At 37.9% G+C, this 17,259-nt stretch overlaps 1 protein-coding gene and 1 long non-coding RNA gene across 5 annotated transcripts in view; both read right to left on the bottom strand.

The window, feature by feature from the left end:
• Positions 1-806: 806 nt before the first annotated feature.
• The window catches only part of mapk6 (mitogen-activated protein kinase 6), a 28,792-nt gene continuing 12,339 nt past the window's right edge, over positions 807-17,259 (bottom strand). For 2 of the 4 annotated variants that reach the window (XM_033050197.1, XM_033050196.1), the window contains exons 3-6: positions 6,485-6,629; positions 5,988-6,152; positions 5,096-5,297; positions 807-3,322 (exon numbers count right to left, since the gene is read on the bottom strand). In XM_033050197.1, the coding sequence (XP_032906088.1) occupies positions 2,191-3,322; positions 5,096-5,297; positions 5,988-6,152; positions 6,485-6,629 (1,644 nt within the window). In that variant the 3' untranslated portion in view covers positions 807-2,190. Of the gene's footprint in view, positions 3,323-5,095; positions 5,298-5,987; positions 6,153-6,479; positions 6,630-17,259 lie in introns of those variants that run through there. The other 2 variants (XM_033050198.1, XM_033050199.1) reach the window with 2 other exon arrangements.
• Positions 9,179-16,921, bottom strand: LOC116991529. Its single transcript, XR_004416813.1, has 3 exons — positions 15,642-16,921; positions 12,575-15,439; positions 9,179-9,244 (listed from the first exon to the last, which is right to left on the bottom strand). It is a non-coding gene; the product is annotated as an uncharacterized LOC116991529 (long non-coding RNA).

Here is a 17,259-nt window from a genome sequence, read left to right as displayed (position 1 = left end):
TATAAGATTCGTCAGACATGATTTACCTTTCATAAATTCATGCTCACTTTGTCCAATGATTTCACCACTTTCCAAATGTGCTGCTATCCCATCTTTTATAACTGATTCTAACAGTTTCCCCACTACCGACGTTAGACTAACTGGTCTGTAATTCCCCGTTTTCTCTCTCCCTCCCTTTTTAAATATCCGAACAACTTTAAATCCTGAAAGGCAATGCCCGACAGTGAAAGGGGAAATGCATCAAAAGGAGAGAAACCCACGCACACTTTGCGGCAGCCCATTGCACCAATATCATTCTATAATTAATGATAGATTTAGTCAAGGTTTGTTTTGCGAAGCATGCCCTTGTCAAACAAATTGAGCCGTTGAAACCGCAAATGGAACTTAAATGGTAGCTACTCACTGAATGTCATGGCACATCCATCAGGCTAGTTTTGCTAATTATGCTCATGTTCCACCTTCAGAGTAACCTCCCTGACCATGAACTTCCAGTTATAAGTTCGTAATATCATGACAGGAACAGAATTAGGCTCATTCCACCCATCGAGACTGCTCCGCCATTCAATCATGGCCGATCTATATTTTCCTCTCAACCCTATTCTCCTGCCCGTAATCTTTGACATCCGCACTAATCAAAAAGCTGTCAATCTCCGTTTTAAAATACCCAAAGACTTGGCGTCTGTGACAATTAATTCCACAAATGATTCCATAGATGAGAAATGAGGATTTCAACTCCACACATTTTCCTTGGGCTTATTTTTTGGCAGAAACCTTGGTGAAGTTCAGATAACACAGCAAGCCATGAGTACTCAGATTCTGGTTATTTTTATTTGTTCCATTTTTGGGTTTTGTGGGAGGGGGAAGGGTAAGGGGCAAGAATCAGTAATACAGAAACTTGGTATCTAAATTGGTAAATGCAAATAAATTTTCAGAAATAATTCTACATGCTATATTCTGAATCTATGGAAACCATGCTGGCTTGAAGTTACAAATTTAATAAAAATGTACAATAAAAATAAAGATGAAAATTCAACATTCATCTTACTGCAGTTTGTAGTTTCAACTTTTACAGTAATGGTTGCAACTCAGTTATTTCCATGCAGAGAATTCTAGTCTTTTAGGTTTTGACAAATTAAATACAGGATTTAAGACTCAAGGGTGCATTTCCAAAATCTGTTTTCAAATGGTTTCTAAATTATTAATTATCATCAAGCACCACTAAAATGTTCCAATTCCTATATATGTAGTGAATGCTCTTTCCAAAATAAGCCAATTCTATCAATAGGAAAACTGAGGAGTCATCGGGTTAGGAAGAATGTTACACAATTAACCATAGTGCTAAACATAAAATTAGCTTCAAAATGCCTCAAATTCATTTTTAAAGTCACAATGAAACTTATAAAATTAAAATAAATACAGAAGAAATCTTACATCTGCTAAAATAAATAAAGTATCTGAACACTTTACTATGGAAAATGCATACCAGAAAGTTACAAGTACTGACAGCTTTTCAAGAGTAATTGCTGGCTGAGTTCTGGTGCATGCTATGAAGCATTGTGTGTGGCTCAAGGTAAGCCACTCATTGCCGTTACCTTGAGGTAGATAACACATGCGTACCATGATCTGCATTCATTGCTGGTTTTCCTGGCATCACATGTTTAAGAAACATTTAAGCTATCAGAAAACAAAAACTGTCTTTAATATATTGCAGGGGAAATCAAATTTGCGATTTACTGCGTGGGCTTACTTTAAATTTCCAAATTATTATTTTTAAAATCTCATGCACGTATATATTAACCGTGTGTTTGCCAAAATGAAAGACATTCCAATCTTAAAACATGGAGACAGTGCTTGGTGGCTTTTGTTTCACTAATAAAATGTACCCGCCTGGCTTAGTGCATTTTTTCACCAAGTGTTTCACTCACTATTTTCCATGTTAGTCTTTTTTTTTTGCAATGTACATTATTTTAAACTGTGTGCAAATGACATACAGGCTTACAAAAAAAAAACAAAAAAAAACAAAAAAAAAAATTTGAAATGCAATGTCAAAATAATTTGACTTGTAAAAATGAACTGTTCAAACCAAAAAGCACAAATTGAAATTACAAAAATAAAATGATTCCAGACTTCAGAAAACAAGACAAATGCACATAGTGAAGTATACAAAACAAATGTCTGCGAGTGTTCTATTCAGTTCAAATGTTTCAAGATGCTACTATAGGTCTTATGAGGAATCTGAGGAGATGGTTTTGCAGCCGCAGGTGCTAAAGTGGTCTGAATTGCTCTCGCCTTCAGCGGTGAACTGACAGGATTGTCAAACTGGGGAATACCAATGGACTCCAACTGCTTGCTCAATGGGACCTCGCCATTTCTGCTCGCCCCTTTCACACTCTCTTCACCAACCCTCTCCTCCAGTTTCCTGTCACTTGCTGGCTCAGGTTCTGCTATTTCGACGTCGTCTTTCCTGTTGAATAACTTGTCTAGGTAACTAGTGAATGTAGTTTTTTCCAGCTGTTCATCCTTCCTTCTATCCCAACAAGCTTCTTCTTCTGGAATCAGGAAGCTTTCATCCCACCCACCACTTCCATCAATGGCAAACTGGCACTCCCACGGATTCTGGCTCAGACAACCCAGCTGGGCCAAATTTGCCATCCCCTTCTCCTCCTTCTCCTGACTAACAGATTTACAATTTGACATTGAACTCTTTAGATCCAACTGGGACACTGAATTGTTCAAGTCATTCAGCTTGTCTACGTCAGGAGACTCGGGCGGCAAACTCAGTTTGATGGGACTGGCCATGAAAGAATCAAAGTCAAACTCCCGAATCTTCTCCTTGTCCTTCTCAACAATCTGCTGGGTTGCCTCCACCAGGGCTAGCTGCGCTTTCACAAGTCCATTCTTTTCACACTTTGACTTTCCTTTTTTATCTGGCTTCTCTCTGCTCTGCTCTTTCCAGTTAGATAGGTCCATAATAAGTTTGGGCTCATAGTAATGGTTCACTTCACTCTCCCTCCACACCAGGTTATCCAAGTAGGAGGGTGACCCCATTTTATAGTTACAAGTGTGGCCACACTGCAGATCACAATACTTATTTTCATGGTGATCTGAATGTGACCAAGAATGCTCAGTGGAAAAGTTCAAGTCAAATGCAGGATCCTCTAAATACTTTTCACGGTCTCCATCTAAATATTTGCGAGGGTCCACCTGTACCTCCTCCTCTTCAGTCATGTCAGACAATGCTCGTGGATCGCGCTGAACATCATCGGACTCAAAGTTACTGTGCAAAGGCCAATCGTGGTCTGACAATTCACTTTCCTGGTATCTGAAAGGAACAATTCAAGCAATGTCTTAGATAAAGGAGGGATGAGCAATCTTAGAAAAACTTGCAATCTTGAAAGAGTGAGATACAGCAGAGAAACAAGCCCTTTGACGTGTCAAGTCTCTGCCAACCATCAACCTCCATTTATAGAAATCTAACATTAATCCCATTTTATTCCCCTCCAGGTTCTATCCCTCACCCACTCACCTGGTGCAATTGGCCAATTAACCTACCAAAGTGCACACCTTTGGGTTGTGGGATATAACCGGAGCACCTGGGGGATATCCATGCACTCACAGGGAGAACATGCAAACTCCACACAGACTGCACCCAGCTCTCCGATGCTGAGGGCCAGCAGCTCTACCAGCTGTGCCACTGTTTCCAAGACTGAAATATTATCTTGGTGAAATTTAAAAGGCCATTTTGCAATCGTAGCAGTAGTCCCAACAGGTGTAACGAGTATTTCAGTTTGTGAAATCAATTCAAATACAAGGTGGGATACGCAAATTGAAAATCTGTTCTTTGGTTTCATCTATCTGCATGAGGAAAAATTTCCATATTAGGGTAATTTAAAATTAGAAATGCGAGTTTTATTGAGCACATACAACCCAAAAGCATGCTGTTCCCACGTGGTCTCACACCTATTTCTCCCCCCCTCTCCCCCTCCACCATTCATCTTTTCTACTCTGGCCTTCGTCCAAACATCTGCCCATCAAAGTTTCCCTCATCTGTTTCCACATATCTCTTTCCAGTGTTTGTCCTGCCCCATCGCTCTTCCAGAGTTCTTCCCCCCACCACCACAATCAGTCTGAAGTAGGGACTCAGCCCAAAGCGTCACCTTTCAAATATTCTCCAAAGATTCTGCCTGACCCGCTGAGTCACTCCAGCACTTGGTCATTTGCAAGCCAGCATCTGCACTTCCTTGTCTATCCAAAGGCATGCTGATTAGCTACTGTAAATTATCTCTAGAGTAGATGGAGGAATTGGAATTGATCCAGCAGTTTCAATTGGCTGTTGCAAGAGTATACAAATGCAACTACCCAAAGAATTAACAATAGTTCAATTTTAAGACCTCATATTCTAAATATAGAATATCTATTTTTCTCAATATAGAATGACATATTGGGGAAATAAAATTATCTCACTGAATGAAGATCTTTACAGAATTTTTAAATAATCAACCACAGTGCACATAACCAATTATGCCAAAAAGTCAGGTAAAAGCCTATATTAAACTAATTGCATCACCTTGTCATCTGAACTTGTACAGATGCCAGAAATCTAAGTTACATTGCAATCATATACTTTGGTCTGATTTACAAATGTTCAAAGTTAAATGTACATTAAACTGTTCAAATCACCTGGCTTTACCCTCTCACTGGTTTTCTTAATCAAAGTGATGATTTTCTATCAAAATTTTCCTTGGATGTGTCCACCATTATGCCGCAGTAATAATGACTGGTGATCATTATTAGCAGAAGGAAATAAAACTTCAATTAATTAGAGAAACTTTATCAACCAGGATCCCGTCAGAAAGGGAATATGCATGCAAATCCTTTTGTCATAAAGATCAAGCATGCTTCAAAAGTTTCTCATTGTACCTCAGTTCACATCATAATAAACCAGTCCTCTGTGAAGGTCAACTCTTTGTAATAAAAGAACAGGATTCTGCCATCATGCATTAGTCACCTGAAAGCATTTCTTCTGGTTTAATTATTGATTAGTTTATTTTTTTAAAAGAGAAATAGTATTTTACCAATAAAATAAAAGAAATACCTGTCCCAATTATAGATATGGCTGTGACTCTCATCCATTAACAAAATATCATCAACTTCATCCTCGATGTGAAAAGGGTGGGTAGAGTTTGGTTCGTCCAATGGGAAAGAATAAATACTCATGTATGGATGTGCCAAGGCTTCAGCTGCCGTCAGTCTGTCCATCGGATTGAAGGTCAAAATTTGTTCCAGAAAATCTAATGCTGTTTGAAAAAAATAAATATATAGTATGAAGATCCTCAACTTTTCCTTTCATCTAGATCCACAAGCAGACATCTAACAATATTGCAGAAATAACTGTATTACTGTACATTTTCTGAGGCGGCACATGATAGAGCTGCTGCCTCACAGCGCCCTAGGCCAAGGTTCGATCCTGACTACGTGTGTTCTCCGTGACTGCACAAGTTGTGTCCGGGTGCTGTGGGTTCCACCCACATTCCAAAGACATGCAGGTCTGTAGGTTAATTAACTTCTGTAAATTGCCCCTAGTAGGTAGGATGCAAAAGCGAGATAACATGGAACTAATGTGCAAGTGATCAATGGCCGGCGCAGACTCGGTGGGCCAAAGGGCCTGTTTCCATGCTATAAACTAAACATAGCTGCAATATTAATTCCCAATGCAAGGAAAGGGAATTGAGTCTATCCCTAAACTCATGTCACTAATTTTAAACAAACTGCAATGCACAAGCCTGAATTTTAACTCTTCAATTTCTTCCTGGTAGCTCGGCCAAAATTAAATTAGCAGTGAGGATTTAAGTGCTAGGTTAAAAGAGTTGAAGTAAAGGTCACATTAAGTTATATTTCGATCTTTAAGTTATTTCGATCTTTACAAATGAAGACTAAAACATCAAAATTTTACATAAATTCAGAATGCGAGCTTGTGGAGCACATACCTTCAGGACAGGTGCCAGGGAGTAACTGTGGTAAGGGGTTATGTGGTTCTGTCATATCTTTCTGTAAATAAACAGGGATGACACCCAGCAGCTCCTGATGGTCCTCTTCATGGATTACAGGGATGGAATTCAGAATCAGTTGCATTTGCTCCAATTCATGAGCACCTAAACAAACATTCAAAACAAAAAGCTTTGAATATCTGAATGGTTAAAATCCGAAACAATCAACCTTGCAGAAATGTGCGTAGCTAAGAGTGAAGTCACCGCTCAATTGTTCCATTAATCCTTCCATTAACAGCACAAAATGCCCGGCTCTGCAAGTGAAGTGCTGCACTGTTTGCTTATTCATAAGTACCAGTGTTTCAGTGAAACGTGTTTTATAAACAGATTAACTGCTTGTGTTCAAAACAAATAGCAGTTTAATGCAGACTAACGTACTATGTATAAAACTGTAATGCGCTTGTACTTTTGCTTCGTTATCTTCTGGAAACACTAACCTGCAAAAAGTGTTTTCCCGGACAGCATTTCTGCAAAGATGCAGCCAGCAGCCCACATGTCAATGGCTTTGGTATAATTATTTGGAGAAAGGAGGAGGCGTGGAGATCTGTACCATTTAGTGACCAGTCCTTCAGACAGATGGCCCTAGGAAAACAAGATGTACAATTTTTTGCAGTCTATGTCACTTGCACCCAAAATGGAATACAATAATCCATGCACACAGCACTAAAATTGGCCAATTTACAGATATGTATAGTCAGTGCTTTTTTCGAGACAATACCCAACGATATATCGGAACCTCTAAAACTAGAGTGTGCCTACCAATAGCACGACGTGAACTGTTATATACATACTAGCACTCTTTTGTCTACAGAGAGGCACTGTGTATCATTTCCTATAAAATATAACACACATTCTGCGCAGAAATCTAAAACTGCCACTTCCAAATGTTTGGGTATCATTTACAGAAAACGGAATGTGTTGTGCATCACTGATGGTATATCACACAAATAAATGCCAATTGCTAGCAAGCAGGTTATTTTCACATCACATTTTTGAATCCAAACCTTTGTTCTAAAATCACCCCGATAATCATAAACTGTGCCTGGTAATGCTAAAAATATGGTCATAATGTTTGCTCATGTTAAAGAAACTAATTTGCCTGCCCATCTTGTGTGCAAGTTGAAAGGCTTCTGTAGTTAGGCAAAGAAATTCTGTCAACTTTTCTCATGTAAACTAAAACATAGGGTGGCACAGTTCCGCAGCTGGTAGAGCTGCTGGCTCACAGCGCCAGGGACCTGGGTATGATCCTGACTGCAGATACTGTGTGGAATTTGCATTCTCCTTTACGACTTTAGGACCATATCCTAAAGATATGGGATTGTAAAACAATTGGCCTCTGTAAATTGTAGATTAATTGGCCGCTCTAAATTGCCCCCAGTGTGTAGGAAGAGGATGAGAAAGCAGGATAACACCGAATTAGTGTGAATGCTCTAGCGTCGACAGTCGGTGTGGGTTTGGTGGGCTGGTTTCCAGGTTACATCTTTCAATGATTCAATGCTTATAATTCAGTTCACATTTAAAAGAAATATATTGCAGCACAGCTATTTTTTTTAAATATTTCTATTTTCTAAGAGAAAATATAAAATCAACTTTTTTTGCAATAAATATTTTGAATCAGATTTATGAACTTTAAGACTATTGCTCATGCTAATTACAATTTTCATGCAATTCAATTCAGGCCATCAAAATGTGCTTTGCCATGCAACTCCAGCATTACTACATCTCATACATAATACCCCATAAGATAAATTCATACGAAGCATTTTCACACTCTTCAAATTCACTTCAGGCTGTACTTTTATGCTGCCACATCAGTTGATTAGTTAATACATATCAATCCAACACACCTTCCATTCAAAATACAAACCTACAAAAAAGTTAATATCCCTCCTGTCTCAAGAAGTCGTGTGGCAAGCATGAAAACCACTTTTGTTATGGTCTTCGGATGGAGTAATTTTTCTTTCCAATTATGCCTGCATTTTTTTACTTGATCAAAATGCCAACTGAAGAGTTGTCATTTCGATCCAAGGTATTACGAATGAGAAAATCATACAAATGTCCAATGAGAGGTTAGGTTGGGAGGAAAAAAGTTTGGGAAATTGGAGAGGAACACCTAGAACCAATTCAACATAATAACTAAATACATTATTTTGACATCTTTTTTACAATACTTGCTGGATCAATCAAGATAGAAGAGGTGAATTTGCAGGAGCTCGATATTGTATTTCAGGGAGCAGCGGCAGAGTTGCTGCCTTACAGCGCATGCAGCGCCAGAGACCTGGGTTTGATCCAGTCTACAGGTGCTGTACGTACGGAGTTTGTACGTTCTCCCCGTGACCGAGTGGGGTTTCTCCAAGATCTTTGGTTTACTCCCACACTCCAAAGAAGTACAGGTCTGTAGGTTAATTGGCTTGGTATAAGTGTTAATTGTCCCTTATGTGTGTAGGATAGTGTTATTGTACGGGGATCATTGGTCAGTGCGGACTCGGTGCGCCAAAGGGCCTGTTTCCGCACTGTATCTCTAAACTAAAATTACTATTAATCATCAAATCTTCTCTGCACAAGGATCAATCAGTAAATAAAAAATCCTTAGATATTTTTCCCCCTTCCAAACCTGCTTATACGTTTGCCATGTGGATCACTTCTTCGTCCCAGTTCCAATTTCCTTCACAGTTTCAATTAAAATGTAAAGCACTGCAGAAGGAATACCTACTAGGAGATTCTCAAATTTCCCCATTCACGGAATGCAGAAGGAGCAACAACTGTAGAAGCTCAAATCAAGACTTACAGGTTTTGGTTATGAACATTCCAACACTAATCCCAAACTATGCCCCCAAACTACATTGCCCAAATAGTCAGCAATTTATTCTTGGCTCAATTGCAGCCGAGCGCTTTTATTTAGTAAGTTGGTGAATCAGTCAAAACATAAAACGGGTTTTAAAATTTTGCTTATGCCATAAATAAAACAAACAAAACAAAGAAAATTCTGGGAAACACTCATCTTATCAAATCAGCAGGTCCTGCATCAAATGAATGTCAAATGAGAAAGGGCAGGGCTTGGCTGTGAATAGCAGAATTAGCACTCACCATCCAGGTTCACACATGAAGAATGGCCATTTCAGAAGTACTGGAGGGCCACTGCTTGTGGAACTATATCCTGGCACAAATTGCTGCCTTCAGGAGAGGAAGGGAAAGGTCTGGAGAAAACAAAGGGACCCTTGTACGTGGAATGTTTAGGAAAGACGTTAGCTACATGGAAAAATTGTGCATTACCAACATTTAATGAAAACTTTACATTCAGGTATATATTTACATAGTCACAGTACGTAATCAGAAGATTTAACTAAGTGCATTTATACAGCTTGTTTTGGTGCCATGATGATGGTGGTGTTTTCAGATAATTATAAAACACATTGACCAGTAAAGAAACTGTCAGGGAAGTCAATTAAAACAAACTTGGTTATAAAATTAAAGTGCATTCAACCAATGATCAGATAAGGTTGCTGAGGAAGTTGCAGAATAGGCTTCCTCCTTGCTGTACAATTCTCTCATTAGGGATTGCAAACAAAAATGTTAAAATTTAACCTGCCTAATCTTGAACAAACAGTGTTTAATTGCTCTTCATGCAAGAACTGAAATCAGGTTCGGTTGTGGTCTTTTCACTCATTGTTAATCCTGCAAACTCAAGATTTTAGTGGTGCACAACTGGCAAATAATCCAGGCTATTGGATGTTAGTCTGTTAATCCTCCAAATCGTGTTTAATTCCCTTTTAAAATATGTTTGACAGTAGAATAACAAATTAATTGGAAGATTTATTAATTTTAAAGGGAGCAGGGGCCTTCGTGAGTACGAGGGAGAGGGCCAAATCAGTACCTGGTGAGCCAGATGCCAAACGATTGGGGATTTCCTAATTGTCTGATGGCAGATAATCAAAGTACCACAAAAGATTAAATGGAAACACAACCATTTAACAATAGGAGACAATACCTAAATTGCAGAAAATGTGAAAGCTACTCAGAGCAAGTTAGGTGAATATGAACAGGCAACCTAGATTATTGCAGAAGGCTCATTTAGCAGATTAATGTCAAAAATACTTCCGTGATGTGTGTTTGATATTAAATAAATATAGCAAATCACAATTATCAGAGCCAATTTTTTTTTTTTTTTTTTTAAACACACACACACAGGGCCCAATTTAGAATGTAACTGAGAACTCTGCAGCCAAAATAACTCGGCAATAAGTATCTACAATCTGTCTTAGCAGTAAAATCTTCCATCACAGTAACATGCTTCACGAGCAGTTCAGGTAACTGAAATGATATATTTCTTTTCTACAAAGTTTCAATAAATTCAAGCCAACATTAGCAGATGTAAACCTAGCCAATCTGAAGACAGGGGACTTATGAAACAACAGATTAACAGTTATACAAGATCAAGACAAAAATCACCAAACACAAACCACTTGATGTAAACTAATGAGAAAATAGCACATTTTACTTTTATTTAGTGCTTGCCTAAATTGCAGTTTGATTTAAAAAAGTATTAGTTTTAAGACTCAGTGTGTACCAAGTACAAGATTGCCACATTCAGGTAACAATTATTCATCTTATGCAAAATAGTGCTGTCTTTGAAATTATGCTATCAAGGTACTTTATTAAAAAAACTAAAATATTTCAGATAGTTCCATAAAGATAAGTTAAGAGAAATACAGAGTTTCCAATTTATAAACACCCCTTATGGAAGTTTATACAGTTAGTCACTAGCTGATGACGAGATACAGTGCCCTCCATAATGTTTGGGACAAAGATCCATCATTTATTCGGTACTCCACAATTTGAGTGTAAAATAATATGTGATTAAAGTGCACATTGTCAGATTTTAATAAAGGTCATTTTTATACATTTTGGTTTTAACATGTAGAAATTACAGCTGTGTTTATACATAGTCTCTCTCTCCCCTCCCCCGTCCCCCCTCCCATTTCAGGGCACCATAATGTTTGGAACACATGGCTTCAAAGGTGTTTGTAATTGCTCAGGTGTGTTTAAATGCTTCCTTAAAGCAGGTATAAGAGAGCTCTCAGCACCTAGTCTTTCCTCCAGTCTTTCCATCACCTTGGAAACTTTCATTGTTGTTTCAACATGAGGACCAAAGTTGTGCCAATGAAAGTCAAAGAAGCCATTCTGAGACTGAGAAACAAGACTAAAACTGTTAGAGACATCGTCCAAACATTAGGCTTACCTAAATCAACATCATTAAGAAGAAAGAGAGCACTGGTGAGCTTACTAATCGCAAAGGCCAAGGAAGACCTCCACAGCTGACGACAGAAGAATTCTCTCTATAATAAAGAAAAAATGCCCACACTCCTGCCCGACAGATCAGACACACTCTTCAGGAGTCAGGTGTGAATTTCTCAATGCCCCATGTCCGCAGAAGAATTTATGAACAGAAATACAGAGGCTACACTGCAAGATGCAAACCACTGGATAGCCACAAAAATAGGACGGCCGGGTTACAGTTTGCCAAGAAGTACTTAAAAGAGCAACCACAGTTCCAGAAAAAGGTCTTGCGGACAGATGAGACAAAGTTTAGCTTATATCAGTGATGGCAAAGGCAAAGTATGGAGGAGAGAAGGAACTGCCCAAGATCCAAAGCTGAAGGGAACTAGCCCCCAAAACAAGCACAAGCTAAAGATGGCTGCAATACAGACCTGACAGAGCATCACCAGAGAAGACACCCAGCAACAGGTGAAGTCCATGAATCGCAGACTTCAAGCAATCATTGCATGCAAAGGATATGCAACAAAATACTAAACATGACTACTTTCATTTACATTACATTGCTGTGTCCCAAACATTATGGTGCCCTGAAATGGGGGGGGGGGGGGGGCTATGTATAAACACTGCTGTAATTTCTACATGGTGAAACCAAAATGTATAAAAATGGCCTTTATTTAAAATCTGACAATGTGCACTTTAACCACATGTGATTTTTTTCTATTACAAATCTCAAATTGTGGAGTACAGAGGCAAATAAATAAATGATAAATGCTGTGTCCCAAACATTACGAAGGGTGCTGTAGTTCTTAAACATTACCATCCTACGAAGTTTCTTAAAACCTGCAGATATTTACCATTTAACAATTCCAAGGATTATTGGGAAGATGGAATGTTAGTTTAGGCATGAATTCCTACACTTAATCTTCAATGCTTCAATTTTTATTCTTAAATTTATTTCCATTTTCAAATACAATTTTCATGAAGTAGATACGCATGCTGATTATTTTTTTAAACTACAGAATTTGATTGGTCAGCAAAATGGAAGTACAAGTGCACCACTAATTTTCCATCGTCCTTGGTTCCAGAGCCTTGCCGCATTATCCATTTTGCCAGATCAACAGATCATAATAATTCATAATAAAAAATTATGCAGTTTGTTGTTCATGCTCGACATGTTGATTAATGCAGAGGCCAAGAAGGGAACAAGAAGGGAGATGACGGGAGACGCGAGAGTAGTCACCAGCGCTCACCTTAAAGTAAAAGCGCACAGCAAACCGAGCTCGACTGTTGTATAAAGACTGAGTTGCTGCTCTCACCATCTGTCCCCGAGCCGGGCCCACTCACTCCATCTCGAGTCGGGCAACTCACAGCGCTGAGGCTCATACACATCCAGAATCAGTTAAGTTGCCTAAGACAAGCCTTTCATGCATTTAATTTGTTCTAAGAAGGCCTGAAAAAATAACCTTTTTATTGCTATACTTGCTTCTTATTCCAGTATATTTCCTTCGGGCTCTAGTTAATTTTATACCTTTAGTTTAAATCAAATAAATGAAAACATTTGGTAAATAGCATATAAAGTGTTGGCAACATAAAAAGATTTAAAATCAGGTGGGCATTAATGTTCAACATATTACAGAAATAATTTGTCAGGTAGCTAAGTAAAAGATGAAACACGACTTTAATAGAAACCTTACTAACGTCATCACCTCATGCTCCCTACCCCTACCCCAGTCCCACCCCATACACAGGACCCCAACCCCAAAGTATAATTTATTTTGCGTAAAAGGAATGATGCTTTGGTGCTAATTAGCATATAGTGTTGAGAAAATTGTGCCTTGTAAAAATATAATTGTCAGAAATAGTTGTTCACAACCCAATTCACCATTGCTCATGGGGCAAAGGGCTTAATTAATTAAAAAGATGTTTAAGAATAATCCACAAACACAGATAAGATTAAACTCATCTAACATTACTCTCAGGCAACCATTGCATGAACAAATTCTCTTGCTTTTCAAGAGTTAAGCCATAAAACCAAATCTGGTAATCACAAAACAAAAATAAGACAAAGATTATCCTTTAAAATATAAATGAAGGAAAATAAAAGCAAGTTTAAAATAAAAACAACCAGTTAAAAAAAAAAAAAGCTAATCTGCATGAATGCTGTCAGAACGTCAAAGAGTATTCGAAGTTAAAGTTCTGGAAATTGATCCAAGTAATACTTGGGTTGGGGAAATAAATGAAATTTGGAAGAGCACAGCAGATTTTGAGACTCTGCATTTTAACAAACCAGATGCTATCTGTCTTTCGCATCTGTCTTAATGCCATGACAGGTAAACGGGTTAGGCATTTGAACCCTCACTCGAGAAACTTGAATCTACATTGCATCTAACTCAAAACCAGTTACAAATAAGGCTACTCAGCATAACCTAAAACTGACCCAAATGGTTAACTGACAACCAAGCACGCAATTCACATCACTCAACCTTTTAATCTGTGGTCATTTAGACAGAATTAGTCTTAGCAGGACTATCCAGTTATCACCCCTTATCACTCAAGATTTTCCTTTCCTCAAATTTAAAAACAAATGACGTAACGTGTAGTGGAAAGTAATATTTTAATCACCAATTACATGGAATATACTTCACAGAAAATGGCCATTTAGCCCAATTAGTCCATGCACAGTTTTATGCTCCACTTGATCTTCAAGTCTTTCATATTTGGTTCCATCAGCAAAATTCTTCTTGCCTTACTCTTCATATGCCTAACTAGTTTTTGCTTTATATCATTTAGTTTTCCCCCAATCATTCAGCATTGTAGCAAGTTCCAAATTATTACATTTATTTCTGGATAGAGAAAGTGTAATTTGCTATTTGATCTCATAAACAGTGATGCATCTAATTTACTTTCCAATTAATTACAGATTTTGCAGGTAATTTATTTCAAGCGCTACATTCCTCTCTGCAGCATCTTGAAAAACAAAGATACTTTCTAGATCCTTTATTCAATTGTTAAAACCTCACTTGATAAGTTTCCCAATTATTTAGTATATTGTGATCAGTATATCCCATGTATTATCTTCAAGTTCACCTAATGCGAGGAGAGCACTTCAAATACCACTGACTTGCTGATAGACACAAACAGCTAGAGTAACTCAGCAGGTCAAACAGCACCTCTGGAGAAAATAGATTACCTTTCTTTTTCTCTGGAGATCCTATCTGACCCCCTTAATTGCTCCAGTTTTTTAAAATTCTATCTTCAGTTTAAACCAGCATCTGCAGTTCCTTCCTACACCTCTCACTTGCTCCTTTGCTGCTACAGCCAACGCATAATTTGAAATATAGACCATCTAGCAGCCTTTTCCTAACTTTAACTCTCCTTTTAGCTTGAATCCCAGTACAGAGCTGTTATCTTCATATAGCTACCCAAACATATATAAATACCATGTCTTCTTGAAGGAGCCTAAAAAACTAGTATAATAATCATTAATTGTCCTAACATGCAAACATACTACTAAGCCATTCGGCTCAACTGCTTTTTCCAGGAATAAACTATGCTGCTTTATTAAAACCCCAATTTATTAATACAAACATAGAACAGCATAGGAACAGGCCCTTCAGCCCATAATGTCCATGCCAAACAAGATGCCAAGTTAAACTAATCTCCACTGCCAACACACAATTCATATCCCTTTGTTCTCTGCATATCCACCTGCCTATCTAAAATCCTCTTAAACTGCACTATTGGATCGGCAAACATTCTTGAAATGATAACAGCCAGGGCAGAAGTGATATTGGATATGATTAAAAAAATGCACTTAATAAGGTCAGCAATCCTTAAAGTAAAATGGTCAATCAGTTCTTTTCATGTGCCCTAGTTTATTGAAAGAGCTGTTGAAGCTCTGAACAATCTTCCAAGCTCCTTGGAAGAGGATTTAATGCCAAATATGAGAAGATTGCTCATGTTACATTGACATTTGAGAGAAAATAAACCTGGCAATTAGGTCAATCTTTCAAAAGATATGAAGAGAAAACTTTTAGACAGAATGCCCAGGGACAAAATTATTTATTCACTTAGTTCTCCAAATGGCAGTTAGTAAGAATTTAGTAAAACAGGACCTACATTATAATAGGTACACAAAAAATCTGGAGAAACTCAGCGGGTGCAGCAGCATCTATGGAGCAAAGGAAAAAGGCAAAGTTTTCGGCCCGAAACGTTGCCTTTTTCCTTCGCTCCATAGATGCTGCTGCACCCGCTGAGTTTCTCCAGCTTTTTTGTGTACCTTCGATTTTCCAGCATCTGTAGTTCCTTCTTAAACACCTACATTGTAATATATTGCTCAAATCTAAAGAAAATTGCAGAGACCAGCTTACAGACAGGGCGATCAATATTGTGGATAAACTAATGCATAATAGCTGATTAGCAAAATAAAAGACCGTAATATTAAAAGAAACAGTGCAGTGTATATATAAAAATGGCTGCATGACAAGGTAAAGAAGAGTGGTTAGTACTGCTCCACAGAGGGTAACTACCAGGAGAGTGCTTCTTCCCCCTATTTTTAATTAATTTGATCAGGGACAGGATTGAATTCCAAGCAGTGAAGGTGACGAGGAAATTACGTATAACAAACAATCAGAAACAGTCTAAAAATAATTGGCGAAATAAAAGGGCATGAGGTTTAGTAGCAAAGTGATTTATTTTCATCAGATGAATGAGAGGCAACATGAACGGTATCATTTTAGAAGATACAAGAATATAATTCCAGAGGTCTGGAAAATAAAATTTCAATGGAGAAGGCCATTATAAATAGAAGGAATCCCTAGAAAAGTAAGGAAGGCGTATTAACAGGATGTCAGCCAAGATGACTGCATTAAATTTTAGGCACCATGTTGTTGGAAAGATGTCACGATTTTACAGAAGATTTAGAGGTTTGACGGCCGTTTCAACTTCTTTGAGCAATTTTGACAGAGTAACTACCCCAGAAGCAGAAGTTACGGTTGTAAGGTGATCAGCACTAAGAAGATTCCCCACCATCCCACATGTTAAATGGAGCAGTTGTTGGATCTGGAATCCTTGAAGATGTCAATTGATTCACGTTCAAACAGTTTCATTAAATAATGAATTGGATATCCATAAGTAGGGAAAGTTTGACATGACATATGAGAAAGTCAAAGAATTGATAAATCAGATAGCTCTATCCGACAGATGGTATCCGTGTTATGGACAGAATGAGCTTTTCTTGTGCTATTTCATTCTACGATTTTCCAATTCTATTCATAGTAGTTGGAAGAAATCTAGCCGTCTGACTGAGCTAACAGGTCTATTGCTAACAGGAACATTACGAGGATGCGCACTGCTGCATAAAATATAAAGCCAACAGAGGCATCCAGAGAGTTAATCTGTATATTTGGAACCGCTGCCAATTTTGGATTAGATGTCAACACTTTCCAAGATACCACAAAGCAGAATATCAACAAAGCATCCAGCGTCCATATAATTTTACATCATGCTTATAAAATGCTGCTGCCAGAATCCAATCCATTAGTTACATCCCAGAAAAAAATTAGCCACAGAATATTTAGCATATCCAAATATTTAGCATATGGACTTGGGCTTTGGAAGAACACAGGATTTGTTCAAATATTAATAGGACTGGCTCTGCCATTTCCGAAAAATCTGATTATTTTTTAAAGTGCAGGATCTAGATTGAAATATTTCAGGACAACTAATGAGTGTGATACAATTAAATTCTTTCCAGATTTAAATAATGCAGGAAAACATTTAGGATTGGTAATTGTGACAGAACTAATTGGAAGAAGTGTGCCATCAATATGTTCTTCCAAAATTCAGTATGTAAACCAAAGCCAAAATTATCAAAACAATTCTTGGTATACATTTCCCATTAACTACACTTTTGTGTAAATTGGTAGTTCCAAGT

This window comes from Amblyraja radiata, chromosome 34 (assembly GCF_010909765.2).
Source record: "Amblyraja radiata isolate CabotCenter1 chromosome 34, sAmbRad1.1.pri, whole genome shotgun sequence".
In the NCBI taxonomy this organism is placed as follows: domain Eukaryota; kingdom Metazoa; phylum Chordata; class Chondrichthyes; order Rajiformes; family Rajidae; genus Amblyraja; species Amblyraja radiata.
The sequence above is the reverse complement of the archived record's forward strand: the minus strand, read 5'-3'. Positions and strand labels throughout refer to the sequence as shown.